The 19,972-nt window shown below is 43.2% G+C and overlaps 1 protein-coding gene across 1 annotated transcript; it reads right to left on the bottom strand.

Annotated features, from left to right (window-relative positions):
• Positions 1–11,079: 11,079 nt before the first annotated feature.
• LOC126141709 (uncharacterized) lies at positions 11,080–12,552 on the bottom strand. The gene is made up of 2 exons (XM_049915282.1): positions 11,685–12,552; positions 11,080–11,622 (listed from the first exon to the last, which is right to left on the bottom strand). Exons 1-2 carry the CDS (start codon positions 12,522–12,524, stop codon positions 11,164–11,166), a joined length of 1,299 nt encoding a protein of 432 aa, XP_049771239.1. The 5' UTR covers positions 12,525–12,552; the 3' UTR covers positions 11,080–11,163.
• Positions 12,553–19,972: the final 7,420 nt, after the last annotated feature.

Raw genomic sequence — 19,972 nt, 5'->3', positions numbered from 1 at the left:
AGAGTCGTACCAGCGTCGAAGATGATATAAGGTTCTCCGTGTACTCGCTTGGACATAGTAATTGTTTCACTAATAAATTGTTTAAAGAGTTCCTGAAAGCAATAATAGGAAATAGCGATATCCAATAAATAAGGTACAAACCGCAGTAATGACCACCATTCGTAGTTTTTACACCACGAAGAGATATTTCTTGTCTTACGCGCACTGTTCAACCCTTGTTCATCTGCATAAGGACGCAGTTGTGTGTCTGTGATCGGACGTCGTGCATTTCATAATAAGTCAGCTGTTGAGGCCAGGAATTTCCTGAAGATCATCACTGGTTTACTGTAACATCCACGTGACAAATTTTTGGCTACAGTGCGGCGAGAGGAAATTATGCCTGTAACAGTTATAAACATTTTCTATTCGACATATGAAAAAATGTAATTGGACATATCGATGTGTATCATACAAAAACAATGATAATTGTAAATTCCTTTTATGATCTGCGTTTGTCTTCCTTTGTTTTTACCTTTTGTTAGTTGGCTTTTGTAGGTTCAGCACGCAAGACGCATATCAAACGCAGGTCTGTTAAGAAATTGTAATTCAAAAATGGTTCAAATGGCTCTGAGCACTATGGGACTCAACATCTTAGGTCATAAGTCCCCTAGAGCTTAGAACTACTTAAACCTAACTAACCTAATGACATCACACACACCCATGCCCGAGGCAGGATTCGAACCTGCGACCGCAGCAGTCCCGCAGTTCCGGACTGCAGCGCCAGAACCGCACGGCCACCGCGGCCGCAAATTGTAATTATTTGTTAATGTTTACTTGAAAATAGAGTTCATAATTATTATAAATATGAGTGAATAATTATTTGTAACTTCAATTCCTCTCTCAGTAAGCATTATCTGTGTTAATTATTTCTTTCCGCTGCAAGGAGCGCAGCCATTGATGACAGCGATTTGTATCGCGTTTTCCTTAGAAACAAATCAAATGTTTGCTTGATGAAGTCTAAATAGTGCACAATACGAAAGTAGAGTTTCTGTAAAGTTCAATAAGCATTTAAAATACTTATTTGGTCTAACAATAGAAAATCTCTATCAATTGTCTGCCGCCATCTTAACAATTATCTGAGGGCCAAATTCAAATTACGCAACTCTGCAGACATAAATGCTGAACGTAATACAAATGTGTAAAAATAAATGTGCACCGGTGGTCCCGAACTCATTTTAATGAAAATAATTCGAATCAGATTGGTTCTTTAAAAACAGTGCTCATAGCACGATCGTTATAACAAACTTTTCTAGCTGACGTATGGAGCCGAGTTGCGAAGAATACTGTTTCAGGTAACATACGTCAGTGTTGTGCGCGGCTGATACTCGGTGGTTTTAATGATCATTTTGCTGAAGATAACTGTTTCCATCATAATCCATAGTTGTATAGAATCTGTTGTATGAACTGTGATCCAGTGACACTTACACAACTTACAGACAACACTTTAACACGACGTTAACTTGGAGTTCTTTAGCAACTTGATCAAATCTTTAGCCGGGAGAAAAATTATTTAGTAATTACTCAATGTAATAAAATAAGATTATCATTTCCATTTACAAATTAGTTAAATACCAAACCACTGAATAACACAGCGAACGCCACATTACAAAGTGTGGTCCTTGAGGATATGCAACACTTTTGTGCTCGTGCGGAGTGAGCCCTCAGTTGCTGATACTCTGCAGTTGACACTGAGTAACTACCTTTTATGAGTAAAATATTTTATTTGGATTATATCTCGTAGTAAGCGTAAGAAAAAATCACCTAATCAGCTGTCTTCTAAACATAACTTCGGATTTTTCATTTCCTATACCACCGTAGGACCCTGGTACCAACCAACATCGTGTAATGTTTGAGCTTCTTGTTCAGTTCGTTTATTTTAGTCCGCCTCTGTAGCTGAGTGTTCAGCATGGTTGATTGCCATGCGGAGGACCGTCTTTTGATTTCCGATACTGTCAGGGATTTTAGCTTAGTGCGAGGTCCGGAACAGAGTTCAGTCAGACTCGTGAGGTCAACAGACTAGCTATTGGAGAGATTAGTAGTGGCTTGCACACGTGGTCTAAGGGCTAGCCGGCACGGTAGCTCAGCGTGTTCGGTCAGAGGGCCACTCGCTCTCTGTAATAAAAAAAAAACTGAGTAAAGGAATCAACGATCAGCTTGAACTGATGTCTTGTGACGTCCACCCAGACCAAACGCAATGAACAATACCGAAAAAAATGAGAAAAAAGGGGTAGCGTCTTTGATTATAATGAAAACGTTTTCGGTCCTGGGTCGAAACCCGCCGCTACTCAAATTTGATTAATAATCAGCATTGGCGGCCGAAGACTTCCGGCTTAAGAAGTCACCCTCATTCTGCCAATGGTCTTATCAAAGAGGGTGAAGGAGCGGACATAGGCTCAGGACATTGTCTTGTCCTAGAGGTGGGAAACTGACCCTGAAGGTCGAAGAATCAGCAATGATCAACGGCATGAGGATGCAGAAGGCAATGGAAACCACTGCATTAAAGACAAGTAACGTGTATCCACAGGACATGTGGCCTGTAATGGAAGAAGTGTCATGTTGATCTCTCCATTGGCAAAAGATTCCGGAATAGTCCCCCATTCGGATCTCCGGGAGGGGACTGCCAAGGGGGAGGTTACCATGAGAAAAAGATTGAATAATCAACGGAAGGATAACGTTCTACGAGGCGGGGCGTAGAATGTCAGAAGCTTGAACGTAGTAGGGAAACTAGAACATATGAAAAGGGTAATGCAAAGGCTCAATATAGAAATACTAGGGGTCAGTGAAATGATATAGAAAGAAGATAAGGATTTCTGGTCAGACGAGTATATCAACAGCACCAGAAAATGGTGTAACAGGAGTAGGATTCGTTATGAAGAGGAAGGTAGGGAAGAGAGTGTCTACTCTAAAGCAGGCGACATGATTTTCACTGGTTGTCGTAGATATTGGACGAATGTCTCCAGAGGTATGCTACAAATACGGTATCTTTAGTTGAAGCATCAGAATTTTACTATGACTACACGTAGTCTAGTAATGTAGTGTGGTATTTCTTATACAATATCAATTTAGAAAATTTAGAAAATAGATTAAGGAAAGGGAAACCTACGTTTCTAGTATTTGTAGACTTAGACAAAGCTTCTCACAATACTCTCTTTCAAATTCTGAAGGTGGCAGCGGTAAAACACAGGGAACGAAAGGCTATTTACAATTTGTACAGAAACCAGATGGCAGTGATAAGAGACGAGGTGTATGAAAGGGAAGCAGTGGTTGGGAAGGGAGTGAGACAGGGTTGTGCCTATTCCCTGATGTTATTCAATCTTTATAATGAGCGAGCAGTAAAGGAAACAAAAGAAAAAATCGAAGTAGGAATTAAAATCCATGGAGAAGAAATAAAAACTTTGAGGTTCGCCGATGACATTGTAATTCTATCAGAGACAGCAAAGGGCCCGGAAGAGCAGTTGAACGGAATGGACAGTGTCTTCAAAAGAGAATATAAGATGAAGATCAATAAAGACAAAACGAGGATAATGGAATGTAGTCGAATCAAATCTGTTACAGTCTCGTATTTTTCGTGGAAAGAAAGATTGTCGGTATGCCTCTGTGTGGGCTCTAATCTCTCTGATTTTATCCTCATGGTGTCTTCGAGAGATACACGTAGGAGGGAGCAATATACTGCTTGGCTCCTCGGTGAAGGTATGTTCTCGGAACTTCAACAAAAGCCCGTACTGAGCTACCCTCTAGCAGAGTGTTCCACTGGAGTTTATCTGTCATCTCCGTAACGCTTTAGGGATTACTGAATGATCCTGCAACGAAGCGCGCTGCTCTCCATTGGATCTTCTCTATCTCTTCTATCAACTCTATCTGCTACGGATCCCACACCGGTGAGCAGTATTCAAGCAGTGGGCGAACAAGTCTACTGTAACCTACTTCCTTTGTTTTCGGATTGCATTTCCTGACGATTCCTCCAATTAATCTGTCTGGCATCTGCTTTACCGACGATTAATTTTATATGGTCATTCCATTTTAAATCACTCATAATGCCTACTCCCAGATAATTTATGGAATTAACTGCTTCCAGTTGTTGACCTGCTATATTGTAGCTAAATGATAAAGGATCTTTCTTTCTATGTATTCGCAGCACGTTACACTTGTCTACATTGAGATTCAATTGCCATTCCCTGCACCATGCGTCAATTCGTTGCAGATCCTCTTGCATTTCAGAACAATTTTCCATTGTTACAACCTCTCGATATACTACAGCATCATCCGCAAAAAGACTCAGTGAACTTCCGATGTTATCCACAAGGTCATATATATAGCAACGGTCCTACGACACTCGACTGCGGCTCACCTGAAATCACTCTTACTTCGGAAGACTTCTCTCCATTGAGAATGACATGTTGCGTTCTGTTATCTAGGAACTCTTCAATCCAATCACACAACCGGTCTGATAGTCCATATGCTCTTAATTTGTTCATTAAACGACTGTGGGAAACTGTATCAAACGCCTTGCGGAATGCTGAGAAACACGGCATCTACCTGGGAACCCGTATCTATGGCCCTCTGAGTCTCGTGGACGAATAGTAACACCCGAGCTATAATGCGGTAATAACTAAATACAGAAATTGTTTAACAACGAACATGACGTTTCCAGTTGTTTTACTACAAAAAAGCGTACCAATAACGAACTTGTTCGAGACATTCATTGTGCTGGTGCTTAGAAATAGCATGTATTCATGGTGTTGTTGTTGTTGTGGTCTTCAGTCCTGAGACTGGTTTGATGCAGCTCTCCATGCTACTCTATCCTGTGCAAGCTGCTTCGTCTCCCAGTACGTACTGCAGCCTACATCCTTCTAAATCTGCTTAGTGTATTCATCTCTTGGTCTCCCTCTACGACTTTTACCCTCCATGATGCCCTCCAATACTAAATTGGTGATTCCTTGATGCCTCAGAATATGTCCTACCAACCGATCCCTTCTTCTAGTCGAGTTGTGCCACAAATTCCTCTTCTCCTCAATTCTATTCAGTAACTCCTCACTAGTTATGTGATCTACCCATCCAATCTTTAGCATTTTTCTGTAGCACCACATTTCGAAAGCTTCTATTCTCTTCTTGTCCTAACTACTTATCGTCATGTTTCACTTTCATACATGGTTACACTCCATACAAATACTTTCAGAAACGACTTCCTGACACTTAAATCTATACTCGATGTTAACAAATATCTCTTCTTCAGAAGCGCTTTCCTTGCCATTGCCAGTCTACATTTTATATCCTCTCTACTTCGACCATCATCAGTTATTTTACTCCCCAAATAGCAAAACTCCTTTACTACTTTACGTGTCTCATTTCCAATTCCCTCAGCTTCACCCGAGTTAACTACATTCCATTATCCTCGTTTTGCTTTTGTTGATGTTCATCTTATATCCTCCTTTCAAGACACTATCCATTCCGTTCAACTGCTCTTCCAAGTCCTTTGCTGTCTCTGACAGAATTATAATGTCTTCGGTGAACCTTAAAGTTTTTATTTCTTTTCTATGGATTTTAATACCTACTCCGAATTTTTCTTTTGTTTCCTTTACTGCTTGCTCAATAACATCGGGGAGAGGCTACAACCCAGTCTCACTCCCTTCCCAGCCACTGCTTCCGTTTCATGTCCCTCGACTCTTACAACTGCCATCTGGTTTCTGTACAAATTGTGAATAGCCTTTCGCTCCCTGTATTTTACCCCTGCCACCTTCAGAATTTGAAAGAGGGTATTCCAGTCAACATTGTCAAAAGCTTTCTCTAAGTCTACAAATGCTAGAAACGTAGGTTTGCCTTTTCTTAATCTAGCTTCTAAGATAATCCGTAGGGTCAGTATTGCCTCACGTGTTCCTATATTTCTACGGAATCCAAACTGATCTTCCCCGAGGTTGGCTTCTACCAATTTTTCCATTCGTCTGTAAAGAAGTCGCGTTAGTATTTTGCAGCCGTGACTTATTAAACTGATTCGGTAATTTTCATATCTGTCAACACGTACTTTCTTTGATATTTGAATAATTAAATTCTTCTTGAAGTCTGAAGGTATTCGCCTGTTTCATACATCTTGCTCACCACATGGTAGAGTTTTGTCAAGACTGGCTCTCCCAAGGCCGCCAGTAGTTCCAATGGAATGTTGTCTACTCCGGGGGCCTTGTTTCGACTCAGGTCTTTCAGTGCTCTGTCAAACTCTTCATGCAGTATCGTATCTCCCATTTCGTCTTCATCTACATCCTGTTCCACTTCCATAATGCCGGCCGTGGTGGCCGAGCGGTTCTAGGCGCTACAGTCTGGAACCGCGCGACCGCTACGGCCGCAGGTTCGAATCCTGCCTCGGGCTTGGATGTGTGTGATATCCTTAGGTTAGTTAGGTTTAAGTAGTTCTAAGTTCTAGGGGACTGATGACCACAGCAGTTAAGTCCCATAGTGCTCAGAGCCATTTGAACCATTTGAACTTCCATAATATTGTCCTCAAGTACATCGCCCTTGTATAGACCCTCTATATACTCCTTCCACCTTTCTTCTTTCCTTTCTTTACTTAGAACTGGCTTTTCATCTGAGCTCTTGATATTCGTACAAGTGGTTCTCTTTTCTCTAAAGGTCTCTTTAATTTTCCTGTAGGCAGTATCAGTCTTACCCCTAGTGAGATAAGCCTCTACATCCTTACATTTGTCCTCCAGCCATCCCTGCTTAGCCATTTTTCCACTTCCTGTCGATCTCATTTTTGAGACGTTTGTATTCCTTTTTGTCTGCTTCATATGATGCAATTTTATATTTTCTCCTTTCATCAAATAAATTCAATATTTCTTCTGTTAGCCGAGGATTTCTACTAGCCCTCAATTTTTTACCTACTTGATCCTCTGCTGCCTTCACTACTTCATCCCTCAGAGCTACCCATTCTTCTTCTACTGTATTTCTTTCCCCCATTCCTGTCAATTGTTCGCATATGCTCTCCCTGAAACTCCGTACAACCTCTGGTTTAGTAAGTTTATCCAGGTCCCACCTCCTTAAATTCCCACCATTTAGCAGTTTCTTCAGTTTTAATCTACAGTTAATAACCAATAGATTGTGGTCAGAGTCCACATCTGCCCCTGGAAATGTCTTACAATTTAAAATCTGGTTCCCAAATCCCTGTCTTACCATTATATAATCTATCTGATACCTTCTAGTATCTAAATACCTTCTAGTAACTAAATACAGAAATTCTTTAACAACGAATATGAGGTTTCCAGTCGTTTTACTACAAAGAATCGTACCAATAATGAACTTTTTCGAGACATTCAATGGGCTGGTGCTTAGAAACAGCATATATTCATGGGGAATAAAGTATAATATAAAACGCAACGAATGCGGGTGTCTGCTGAACACGACAAATACCGGTGGGTGTCTTGCTTTCTGCTTGTGACGTCGGAGCGTTGTTGCTTCGTATTGTTTCTGATTAACGTGGCACGTTGGCAGGTATATCGGAGAATTTATTTTGTGTTTCACGTGACGAAATGGCGCCTCAACGTTGAAAAGCAGGAAATGACGTCACAAAACTAATACAGCCCCACGTCAACGTTAGCTGGCTCGTACCGACCTTAAGCTGTCGGCACACGGACCGTGCATCTGAACGTTGAGCGTGCCGAGTTTCTGACGTCATAGCGTGGAATAGCACGCTCGGGAGTCTTTCCGAACGTGCGGAGCAATATCTGGCATGTCAGATATTCTGAGCGTGCTTCTGAGCGTGCTTCTGAGCGTTGACCGATGAGATCGCACAGCGCCACCTACGTCACAAGCACGCCGTCTCCCTTCAGTACAGAGTTGTGAGGCGCCATATTGGCATTCATTTCAAGCCTATATACAGGGTGTTTCAAAAATGACCGGTATATTTGAAACGGTAATAAAAACTAAACGAGCAGCGATAGAAATACACCGTTTGTTGCAATATGCTTGGGACAACAGTACATTTTCAGGCACACAAACTTTCGAAATTACAGTAGTTACAATTTTCAACAACAGATGGCGCTGCGGTCTGGGAAACTCTATAGTACGATATTTTCCACATATCCACCATTCGTAGCAATAATATGGCGTAGTCTCTGAATGAAATTACCCGAAACCTTTGACAACGTGTCTGGCGGAATGACTTCACATGCAGATGAGATGTACTGCTTCAGCTGTTCAATTGTTTCTGGATTCTGGCGGTACATCTGGTCTTTCAAGTGTTCCCACAGAAAGAAGTCACAGGGGTTCATGTCTGGCGAATAGGGAGGCCAATCCACGCCGCCTCCTGTATGTTTCGGATAGCCCAAAGCAATCACACGATCATCGAAATATTCATTCGGGAAATTAAAGACGTCGGCCGTGCGATGTGGCCGGGCACCATCTTGCATAAACCACGAGGTGTTCGCAGTGTCGTCTAAGGCAGTTTGTACCGCCACAAATTCACGAAGAATGTCCAGATAGCGTGATGCAGTAATCGTTTCGGATCTGAAAAATGGGCCAATGATTCCTTTGGAAGAAATGGCGGCCCAGACCAGTACTTTTTGAGGATGCAGGGACGATGGGACTGCAACATGGGGCTTTTCGGTTCCCCATATGCGCCAGTTCTGTTTATTGACGAAGCCGTCCAGGTAAAAATAAGCTTCGTCAGTAAACCAAATGCTGCCCACATGCATATCGCCGTCATCAATCCTGTGCACTATATCGTTAGCGAATGTCTCTCGTGCAGCAATGGTAGCGGCGCTGAGGGGTTGCCGCGTTTGAATTTTGTATGGATAGAGGTGTAAACTCTGGCTCATGAGACGATACGTGGACGTTGGCGTCATTTGGACCGCAGCTGCAACACGGCGAACGGAAACCCGAGGCCGCTGTTGGATCACCTGCTGCACTAGCTGCGCGTTGCCTTCTGTGGTTGCCGTACGCGGTCGCCCTACCTTTCCAGCACGTTCATCCGTCACGTTCCCAGTCCGTTGAAATTTTTCAAACAGATCCTTTATTGTATCGCTTTTCGGTCCTTTGGTTACATTAAACCTCCGTTGAAAACTTCGTCTTGTTGCAACAACACTGTGTTCTAGGCGGTGGAATTCCAACACCAGAAAAATCCTCTGTTCTAAGGAATAAACCATGTTGTCCACAGCACACTTGCACGTTGTGAACAGCACACGCTTACAGCAGAAAGACGACGTACAGAATGGTGCACCCACAGACTACGTTGTCTTCGATATCTTTCACATCACTTGCAGCGCCATCTGTTGTTGAAAATTGTAACTACTGTCATTTCGAAAGTTTGTCCGCCTGAAAATGTACTGTTGTCCCAAGCATATTGCAACAAACGGTGTATTTCTATCGCTGCTCGTTTAGTTTTTATTGCCGTTTCAAATATACCGGTCATTTTTGAAACACCCTGTATATATGCCGTTTCTGAGCACCAGCAAATTGAGAATCACTGTCAAATCCGTTGTTAACTGTGTGATTCGTTCGAATAAAATAATGAGAAACATCATATTCGTGGTAAAAAATTATTGTAACTTGCGTATTATGAGAATAGGCTATTTGAAGGCAGCGACACATTGAAGATCCACCTAAAACGCATTGTTCTTGGTACTTTTTGTTATAATTAAATTTCAATTAGTAACATACCTACGATTAAGGTTTTCAGCACGTCGTAACATAATGTGATTAGATATAAGAGGTGTGTTGTTGGTTTAGCGTGATGATAGCGTCACTGTCCAGTCATGATCTGTTTATTGGGGCGGTGGTTCGCTCTTGACACTTCCAAATTCTTTTTCCCTAATATTCGCGTTTTTATTCGTTTCTGATACCTTATTATTAGTTTAATATAAGTATATACTATAATATTATGTGAATATTAGTTCACCATTTTTTGAGGGGTGACTTTGTTCGATTGGCTTAACGAACAGGACAGCTTGCGCCTCTTGTATAAAGATATTTTGCTCCTTTTTCTTTTACGCTTCGTAATTCACATGTCGCAAAGAGTCTGCTACTGGGTAGGAACTGTGATCAAGTAAGACTGACCTTGGGGGTGTAGTAAAATGTGGGAATGATGAAATAATGTTTATCTTATGCGGAGAAGTATTCCAGATTTGTAACGCAGTGTTTGTAATGGAACTTTTATAAGCCTGTGTCCTTATTGATTGGACATGGTACTTTCCTTTTCTGTGGACGACGGAGGAAATGTGCGTTTTAATAGAGCTCACGTGGGAATTTTAAGCGCGCCCGTTGAGTAACAGTGCGATTTACGAACTAGAAACATCCATCAACTGCCGCTGGAGTGCGTTGCGTTTGCGTATACCACGTTGGTGCCCACGTACCGTGTGCACAAGTCACATCGTTCCTGAGCGTTCAGCATTTTAGTAAAACCCAAAGGTCAGGTTTACTTGATCACTGTTCCCAGCCAATAGCAGAATCTTTGCAACATGTGAATTACGAAGCGTAAAAGAAAAAGGAGCAAAATATCTTTATACAAGTAGCGCATGCTGTCCTGTAGATTAAGCCAATCGAACAGTCACCCCTCAAAAAAAAGTGAATTTTTATTTACATATCAAATATTGTAGCATATACTTATGTTAAACTAATAATAAAGTATCAGAAGCTAATAAAAAACGCGAATGATAGCAAAAAATATGGAAGTGTTACGACGCGAACCACCGCCCCATCAAAGTCTCATTTTGAATAGTGACGCTACACCTTACGCTTTATTTTTTTTTTGTAAATCTCATTTTGTTCGTAATTGATCGTTGTATTTCTTTGGGGCGGACGTCCTACGACACTTGTTCAATTTCATCGTGGATCCATTAACTCATTTTTTTTTTTTTTTTTTTTTTTGTTACAGAGGGCAGCTTACCCTCTGACCGAACACGCGTTTTTTTCAATCTTCTCGTTAGCTGTTTATATTTTCTAAGTTTCAGTACATTCTCTATCAAGTCGAGATAGCATCACATAGTGATATAATTCCATATATGTAGCAATACAGCACTGCACAAGAAAAAGACTTGAAATCACAAGAAAATGAAGGAAGGATATACAAAATTAAAAATGAACATGACACTACTACTTAAGACATTCTTTAATTATTTGCTTAATGTTCATAATTTACACACATTATTTTTTTCTTTTAGTTACTTCTGGTGGTGTGTAATTTTCGTCGTCTTCTTTCTTTTTCCCTTTCCTTTTTACCTCCTCCTTTGGTACAGACTTGGCTTCTTTTATAATAAGGTTAAGTTTCTGTAAATTATCAAAAAAGAATAATTCCTCCTCTTGTTTTGCTAGCCGCTCCTTTTCCTCTTGAATTTGCTGCAATCTTTTCTGTGTCTTCACTTTGTCCAATTCTTTCTGGAGGACTTCTTCACGCAGCTTCTCCCATTCCTTATATACACTACACTGTGCAGTTATCATCTGCTGCTCATGCTCGGCCACTACATCTTTAACTTTACTCACGACTGCTGTGTGTAAACACTCGTTTGAAACAAGGCCCAAAGTTCTTAGGTTTTCTATTTTTAGTATGCATGTATCTCTTACACTACTTCCAGGGTCCTGTTTTTCTGGATCCTTTTCCATTTTCTGGATATGACGTTCAAGTATTTTTATCCCTTCATTGAATACTGTTTGTTTTGTCTCTGCACTTCATCCAGACATTTAACAACTTTGTTCCATTTTTTATATAGTGCCCAACCCACTAACTGGTATGTGTATCCAACAGAATCAGACAAAGCTATGCCAATGGTAGCAAAAGTCTTTCCGAGCAAGAGCTGAGGATCACATAGATCAAAATGGTCATCAAAATATGGGTTTCGTACGTACTTTACACGTACTTTCACCTCTTCTTCAGTGTCATTTTCTTCCACCACCTCCTCTTTCCAAGGTTCAGGCCCAGGATCCTTTAAGTACATATGGCACGAATAGAGGGCAAGGTGTGTAGTAAGAGGATTGGACCAGTCCTCCTGTAGCATTTCCATTGCAGCAACTTTTGCAGCAGCTGCATAATTTCCTGATTTTAGGAATGTATCCATTAACAAACATGAACAATAATAATCAGGAAAGATTCCATAGTTAATTCTGTCATTCAAAATGTTCAACAGCTGTTCATGTCTGCCAAGTTCTAGTAAGATACGAATGACAGCATGTGGTGTGGAATGTAACATAGACGATGTGTTTTCACTTAATCGAAGCTTATGAACCAAATCTTCCAACTCATCAGCATGTTCTTCAATCTTCACAGCATTTGCAAACAGATCAATGTCAACAGCAGCAGCTTTCCCTTCTTGCTGAAACCTTGTATCCAACTCGTGGTACATCTCATCCAATTTAATTTTCTGGAAGACTGGAGAGGAAAACCGATTATTCCATGCATCTTCACAACGATATGCTTCAGATAGTACGTATCGCCTCCCTTCTTTTGTAATATATGATACTGCTTCACATCTCTTATATAATAATCGTACTTTCCTTACAGCCCTAAACATTGTGAACTACATTACAGAACACAAGACCATAGCAGACGCACAAAGCGTTTGTTTACCGAAATATTATTCAAACATCTTTGACCAGAGTTATTTTTTCCGACCATAGTTCTGCTGAGCTACCATGCCGGCGGCTAAACTAACAGCATGGTTATTGTAATACATTATATTGCATTAGAATTTGCTATGAACGTTTATCGTAGATATTTATGTTGCTAATTGAAATTTAATTATAACAAATTGTACCAAGAACAATGCGTTTAAGGTGGATTTTCAGTGAGTCTCGCCTTCAAATAGCCTACTATCATAATACACAAGTTACAATAATTCTTTTGCCACGAATATGATGTTTCTCATTATTTTATTGGAACGAATCACACAACTAACTACGGGTTTTCCAGTGATTCTCAATTTGCTGGTGCTCAGAAACGGCATATATACAGGGCTATTACAAATGATTGAAGCGATTTCATAAATTCACTGTAGCTCCATTCATTGACGTATGGTCACGACACACTACAGATACGTAGAAAAACTCAGAAAGTTTTGTTCGGCTGAAGCCGCACTTCAGGTTTCTGCCGCCAGAGCGCTCGAGATCGCAGTGAGACAAAATGGCGACAGGAGCCGAGAAAGCATATGTCGTGCTTGAAATGCACTCACATCAGTCAGTCATAACAGTGCAACGACACTTCAGGACGAAGTTCAACAAAGATCCACCAACTGCTAACTCTATTCGGCGATTGTATGCGCAGTTTAAAGCTTCTGGATGCCTCTGTAAGGGGAAATCAACGGAACGGCCTGCAGTCAGCGAAGAAACGGTTGAACACGTGTATCTGGACATGCTGGAAAATTGGCTCATGCCACAACTGGAGACCGACAGCGCCGACTTCATCTTTCAACAGGATGGTGCTCCACCGCACTTCCATCATGATGTTCCGCATTTCTTAAACAGGAGATTGGAAAACCGATGGATCGGTCGTGCTGGAGATCATGATCAGCAATTCATGTCATGGCCTCCACGCTCTCCCGACTTAACCCCATGCGATTTCTTTCTGTGGGGTGATGTGAAAGATTCAGTGTTTAAACCTTCTCTACCAAGAAACGTGCCAGAACTGCGAGCTCGCATCAACGATGGTTTCGAAGTCATTGATGGGGACATGCTGCGCCGAGTGTGGGAGGAACTTGATTATCGGCTTGATGTCTGCCTAATCACTAAAGGGGCACATATCGAACATTTGTGAATGCCTAAAAAAACTTTTTGAGTTTTTGTATGTGTGTGCAAAGCATTGTGAAAATATCTCAAATAATAAAGTTATTTTAGAGCTGTGAAATCGCTTCAATCATTTGTAATAACCCTGTACATATAGGCTTGAAATGAATGCCAAATGGCGCCTCACAACTCTGTACTGAAGGGAGACGGCTTGCGTGTGACGTAAGTGGTGTTGTGCCATCTCATTGGTCAACGCTCAGACGCCGCTCAGTACATCTGACATGTCAGATATTGCTCTGCGCGTTCGGAAAGACTCCCCAACGTACTATTCCACGCTGTGACGTCAGAAACACGGCACGCTCAACGTTCGGATGCACGGTCTGTAAAGCCGGCGGCACACGGACTGTGCTGTCGAACGTTAACGTTGAGCGTGCCAAGTTCAACGTGCTGCTGAGCGCTCAGGAACGGTGCGACTTGTGCACACGGTACGTGGGCCCCATCGTGATATACGCAAACGCAACGCACTCCAGCGGCAGTTGAGGAATGTTTCTAGTTCATAAATCACACTGTTTACTCAACGGGCGCGCGTAAAATTCCCTCGTTAGCTCTATTGAAACGCACATTTCCTCCGTCGTCCACGATAAGAAACTAGCATGTCCAATCAATAAGAACACAGGCTTATAAAAGTTCCATTACAAACAGTGCGGAACAAATTTGGAATACTTCTCCGCATAAACATTATTTCATCATTCCCACATCTGAGTAAAATCCGAACGCCAGTCTTACTTGATCACTGTTCCTACCATGTAGCAGAATCTTTGCAACATGTGAATTACGAACCGTAAAAGAAAAAGGAGCAAAATATTTTTATACAAGTAGCTGTCCTGTAGATTAAGCCAATCGAACAAAGTCACACCTCAAAAAAAGGTGAACTTATATTTACATAACATCAAATATTATAGTTGAACCTAATAAATACGCGAATGTTAGAATAAAATATTTGGGGTTGTCAAGACGCGAACCACCGCCCCAATAAACAATTTTACATTGCCGCTACTCAGTACGCTAAACTAACAAGACGCTCCTTCTAACTAATCAGATTATGTTAGCCCATGCTGAAAACCTTAATCGTAGATATGTCAGTAATTGAAATTTAATTAAAACAAATTGTACCAAGAACATTGCGTTTTGGGTGGATCTTCAGTGTGTCGCTGCCTTCAAATAGCCTACTCTCATAATATGCAAGTTACAATTTTTTTTTCCACGAATATGATGTTTCTCATAATTTTATTGGAACGAATCACACAGTTAAAAACGGGTTTTCCAGTGATTCTCAGTTTGCTGGTTCTCAGAAACGGCATATATACAGGGTGTTTCAAAAATGACCGGTATATTTGAAACGGCAATAAAAACTAAACGAGCAGCGATAGAAATACACCGTTTGTTGCAATATGCTTGGGACAACAGTACTTTTTCAGGCAGACAAACTTTCGAAATTACAGTAGTTACAATTTTCAACAACAGATGGCGCAGCGGTCTGGGAAACTCTATAGTACGATATTATCCACATATCCACCATGCGTAGCAATAATATGGCGTAGTCTCTGAATGAAATTACCCGAAACCTTTGACAACGTGTCTGGCGGAATGGCTTCACATGCAGATGAGATGTACTGCTTCAGCTGTTCAGTTGTTTCTGGATTCTGGCGGTTCACCTGGTCTTTCAAGTGTCCCCACAGAAAGAAGTCACAGGGGTTCATGTCTGGCGAATAGGGAGGCCAATCCACGCCGCCTCCTGTATGTTTCGGATAGCCCAAAGCAATCACACGATCATCGAAATATTCATTCAGGAAATTAAAGACGTCGGCCGTGCGATGTGGCCGGGCACCATCTTGCATAAGCCACGAGGTGTTCGCAGTGTCGTCTAAGGCAGTTTGTACCGCCACAAATTCACGAAGAATGTCCAGTTAGCGTGATGCAGTAATCGTTTCGGATCTGAAAAATGGGCCAATGATTCCTTTGGAAGAAATGGCGGCCCAGACCAGTACTTTTTGAGGATGCAGGGACGATGGGACTGCAACATGGGGCTTTTCGGTTCCCCATATGCGCCAGTTCTGTTTATTGACGAAGCCGTCAAGGTAAAAATAAGCTTCGTCAGTAAACGAAATGCTGCGCACATGCATATCGCCGTCATCAATCCTGTGCACTATATTGTTAGCGAATGTCTCTCGTGCAGCAATGGTAGCGGCGCTGAGGGGTTGCCGCGTTTGAATTTTGTATGGATAGAGGTGTAAACTCTGGCGCATGAGACGATACGTGGACGTTGGCGTCATTTGGACCGCAGCTGCAACACGGCGAACGGAAACCCGAGGCCGCTGTTGGATCACCTGCACTAGCTGCGCGTTGCCCTCTGTGGTTGCCGTACGCGGTCGCCCTACCTTTCCAGCACGTTCATCCGTCACGTTCCCAGTCCGTTGAAATTTTTCAAACAGATCCTTCATTGTATCGCTTCTCGGTCCTCTGGTTACATTAAACCTCCGTTGAAAACTTCGTCTTGTTGCGACAACACTGTGTTCTAGGCGGTGGAATTCCAACACCAGAAAAATCCTCCGTTCTAAGGAATAAACCATGTCGTCCACAGCACACTTGCACGTTGTGAACAGCACACGCTTACAGCAGCAAGACGACGTACAGAATGGCGCACCCACAGACTGCGTTGTCGTCTATATCTTTCACATCACTTGCAGCGCCATCTGTTGTTGAAAATTGTAACTACTGTAATTTCGAAAGTTTGTCCGCCTGAAAATGTACTGTTGTCCCAAGCATATTGCAACAAACGGTGTATTTCTATCGCTGCTCGTTTAGTTTTTATTGCCGTTTCAAATATACCGGTCATTTTTGAAACACCCTGTACATATAGGCTTGAAATGAATGCCAATATGGCGCCTCACAACACTGTACGGAAGGGAGACGGCGTGCGTGTGACGTAGGTGGCTTTATGCCATGTCATTGGTCAACGCTCAGACGCACGCTCAGAATATCTGACATGTCAGATACTGCTCTGCACGTTCGGAAAGACTCCAGAACGTGCTGTTCCATGCTATGACGTCAGAAACTAGGTACGCTCAACGCTCAGCGTTCGCATGCACGGTCCGTGTGCCGACGGCGCCTACGAGCACGGAGGCGTGCTGGAACGTGAGCGCAGGACGCGGCGCCCGAGACGGGAGACGATGCGAGGTGAGGCAGGCGACGGCGGCGGCGTCCAGCTGTGACGGCGTCACGAGTATTAATAGCGGCGCGGAGCGGCGCCCGCATTCCGTGGCCGGGAATCACGCGCTCCGCTCGGCTGCGCGGCTAATATTAGGCGGCGGGGCGGCCAGGCTGTCTGCCGCGCACAACGGCGCGCAGTGTGTCCGTCCCTGCAGGTGAGTGTACCCGTGGACGAGCACAGGACATACAGGTCACAGAGGTTAGGCGTTGCGAGGGTGAGTCGAAAAACGCGCTAGCGGCCAGCCAGGGTGATTCATGTGAAGAAGTTTCCGATGTAATTGCGGTCGCACGACGGGAATTAACAGACTCTGAACGCGGAATGCTAGGTGGCTGAGACATTCCAAAAAAATGGTTCAAATGGCTCTGAGCACTATGGGACTTAACTTCTGAGGTCATCAGTCCCCTAGAACTAAGAACTACTTAAACCTAACTAACCTAAGGACGTCACACACATCCATGACCGAGGCAGGATTCGAACCTGCGACCGCAGCGGTCGCGCGGTTCCATACTGTAGCGCCTAGAACCGCTCGGCGACTCCGGCCGGCGATGAGACATTCCATTTCGGAAATCGTTGGGGAACTTAATATTCCGAGATGCACATTGTCAAGAGTGTGCTGAAAATACCAGATTTCAGGCATTATCTCTCACCAAGGACAGGCCAGTAGTCGATGGCCTTCACTTGACTACCGAGAGCTGCGATATACAGGGTGTTACAAAAAGGTACGGCCAAACTTTCAGGAAACATTCCTCACACACAAATAAAGAAAAGATGTTATGTGGACATGTGTCCGGAATCGCTTAATTTCCATGTTAGAGCTCATTATAGTTTCGTCAGTATGTACTGTACTTCCTCGATTCACCGCCAGTTGGCGCAATTAAAGGAAGGTAATGTTGACTTCGGTGCTTGTCTTGACATGCGACTCATTGCTCTACAGTACTAGCATCGAGCACATCAGTACGTAGCATCAACAGGTTAGTGATCATCACGGACGTGGTTTTGCAGTCAGTGCAATGTTTACAAATGAGGAGTTGGCAGATGCCCATCTGTTGTATGGATTAGCACGGGGCAATAGCCGTGGCGCGGTACGTTTGTATCGAGACAGATTTCCAGAACGAAGGTGTCCCGACAGGAAGACGTTCGAAGCAATTGATCGGCGTCTTAGGGAGCACGGAACATTCCAGCCTATGACTCGCGACTGGGGAAGACCTAGAACGACGAGGACACCTGCAATGGACGAGGCAATTCTTCGTACAGTTGACGATAACCCTAATGTCAGCGTCAGAGAAGTTGCTGCTCTACAAACGTTACTGTATGGAGAGTGCTACGAGAGAACCAGTTGTTTCCGTACCATGTACAGCGTGTGCAGGCACTATCAGTAGCTGATTGGCCTCCACGGGTACACTTCTGCGAATGGTTTATCCAACAATGTGTCAATCCTCATTTCAGTGCAAAGGTTCTCTTTACGGATGACGCTTCATTCCAACGCGCCCAAATTGTAAATATTCACAGTCAACATGTGTGGGTTGACGAGAATCCGCACGCAATTGTGCAATCACGTCATCAACACAGATTTTCTATGAAAATTTGAAAGCTCTTGTCTACGCAACGCCGGTACCAAATGTAGAGACTCTTCGTGCTCGTATTGTGGACGGCTGTGATTCAATACGCCATTCTCCAGGGCTGCATCAGCGCGTCAGGGATTCCATGCGACGGAGGGTGGATGCATGTATCCTCGCTAACGGAGAACATTTTGAACATTTCCTGTAACAAAGTGTTTGAAGTCACGCTGGTACGTTCTGTTGCTGTGTGTTTCCATTCCATGATTAATGTGATTTGAAGAGACGTAATAAAATGAGCTCTAACATGGAAAGTAAGCGTTTCCGGACACATGTCCACATAACATATTTTCTTTCTTTGTGTGTGAGGAATGTTTCGTGAAAGCTTGGCCGTACCTTTTTGTAACACCCTGTATACGTAGAGTTGTCAGTGCTAACAGGCAAGTAACACTACGTGAAATAACCGCAGAAATCAATTTGGGACTTACAACGGACGTATCCGTTGCGACAGTGAGGTGGAATTCGGCTTTAATGGGCAGTGGCAGCAGACGACCGATGCGAAGGCCTGTGCTATTAGCAGAAACTCGCCTGCAGCGCCTCTCCTGAGCTTGTAACCATACCGGTTGGACGCTAGAAGACTGGAAAACCGTGGCCTGGTCAGATGAGTCCCGATTTCAGTTAGCAAGAGCTGATGAAACGATTCGAGTGTGGCGGAGACCCCACGAAACCATGGATCCAAGTGGAGACACTGTGCAAGTTGATTGTGGCTCCACATTGGTGTGAGCTGAGTTTACATGGAATGGTCAGGCAGAGATTTCCGTCAGATACTGGTACGTAAGGCGTACCCAGGGGCAGATATAGACTCAGATCACAATTTCTAAATGATAATGAGTAGGCTGCAGTTTAGAAGAACAGTCACGAAGAACCAGTGTGCAAAGAAATGGGATTTGGAAGTACGAGGGTTGGAACTAAAATAGTGGCAACTATTTATTCACAACCGATACAAAAGAGTTACATGTTTGCACCTGTTACTGTCCTTGAAAGTTGTCACCAGCATTGTGTAGAACCCTTTGCCAGCGATATGGAACGCGTAGCATACCGTTAGCACAGCCTGATCTGTTGATGGTGCGAAAGGAGCGGTCTACTGCCTGTCGAATCTCCGGAACAGTTCTGAAGCGAATGCCACGAAGTGGTTTCTTCGTCTTCGGAATCAAATCAGTCACAAGGACTCAAGTCCGTGGAGCATGGTGGATGGTACAGTACTTCCCAGTCCCATCGACCGAACAGAGCAGCCACAGCTTGCGCTGTATGCGCCCGCGCATTGTCGTGCAAAATCATGGGTGGGTTGCGCAGAAAGTGTCGCCGCTTCTTTCGCAAAGCTGATCTCAGGTGATGCTCCAAAAACGAACACTAT

This window comes from Schistocerca cancellata, chromosome 1, assembly GCF_023864275.1.
Source record: "Schistocerca cancellata isolate TAMUIC-IGC-003103 chromosome 1, iqSchCanc2.1, whole genome shotgun sequence".
NCBI classification, from domain to species: Eukaryota; Metazoa; Arthropoda; class Insecta; order Orthoptera; family Acrididae; genus Schistocerca; species Schistocerca cancellata.
This window is presented reverse-complemented; position numbering and strand designations above follow the sequence as displayed.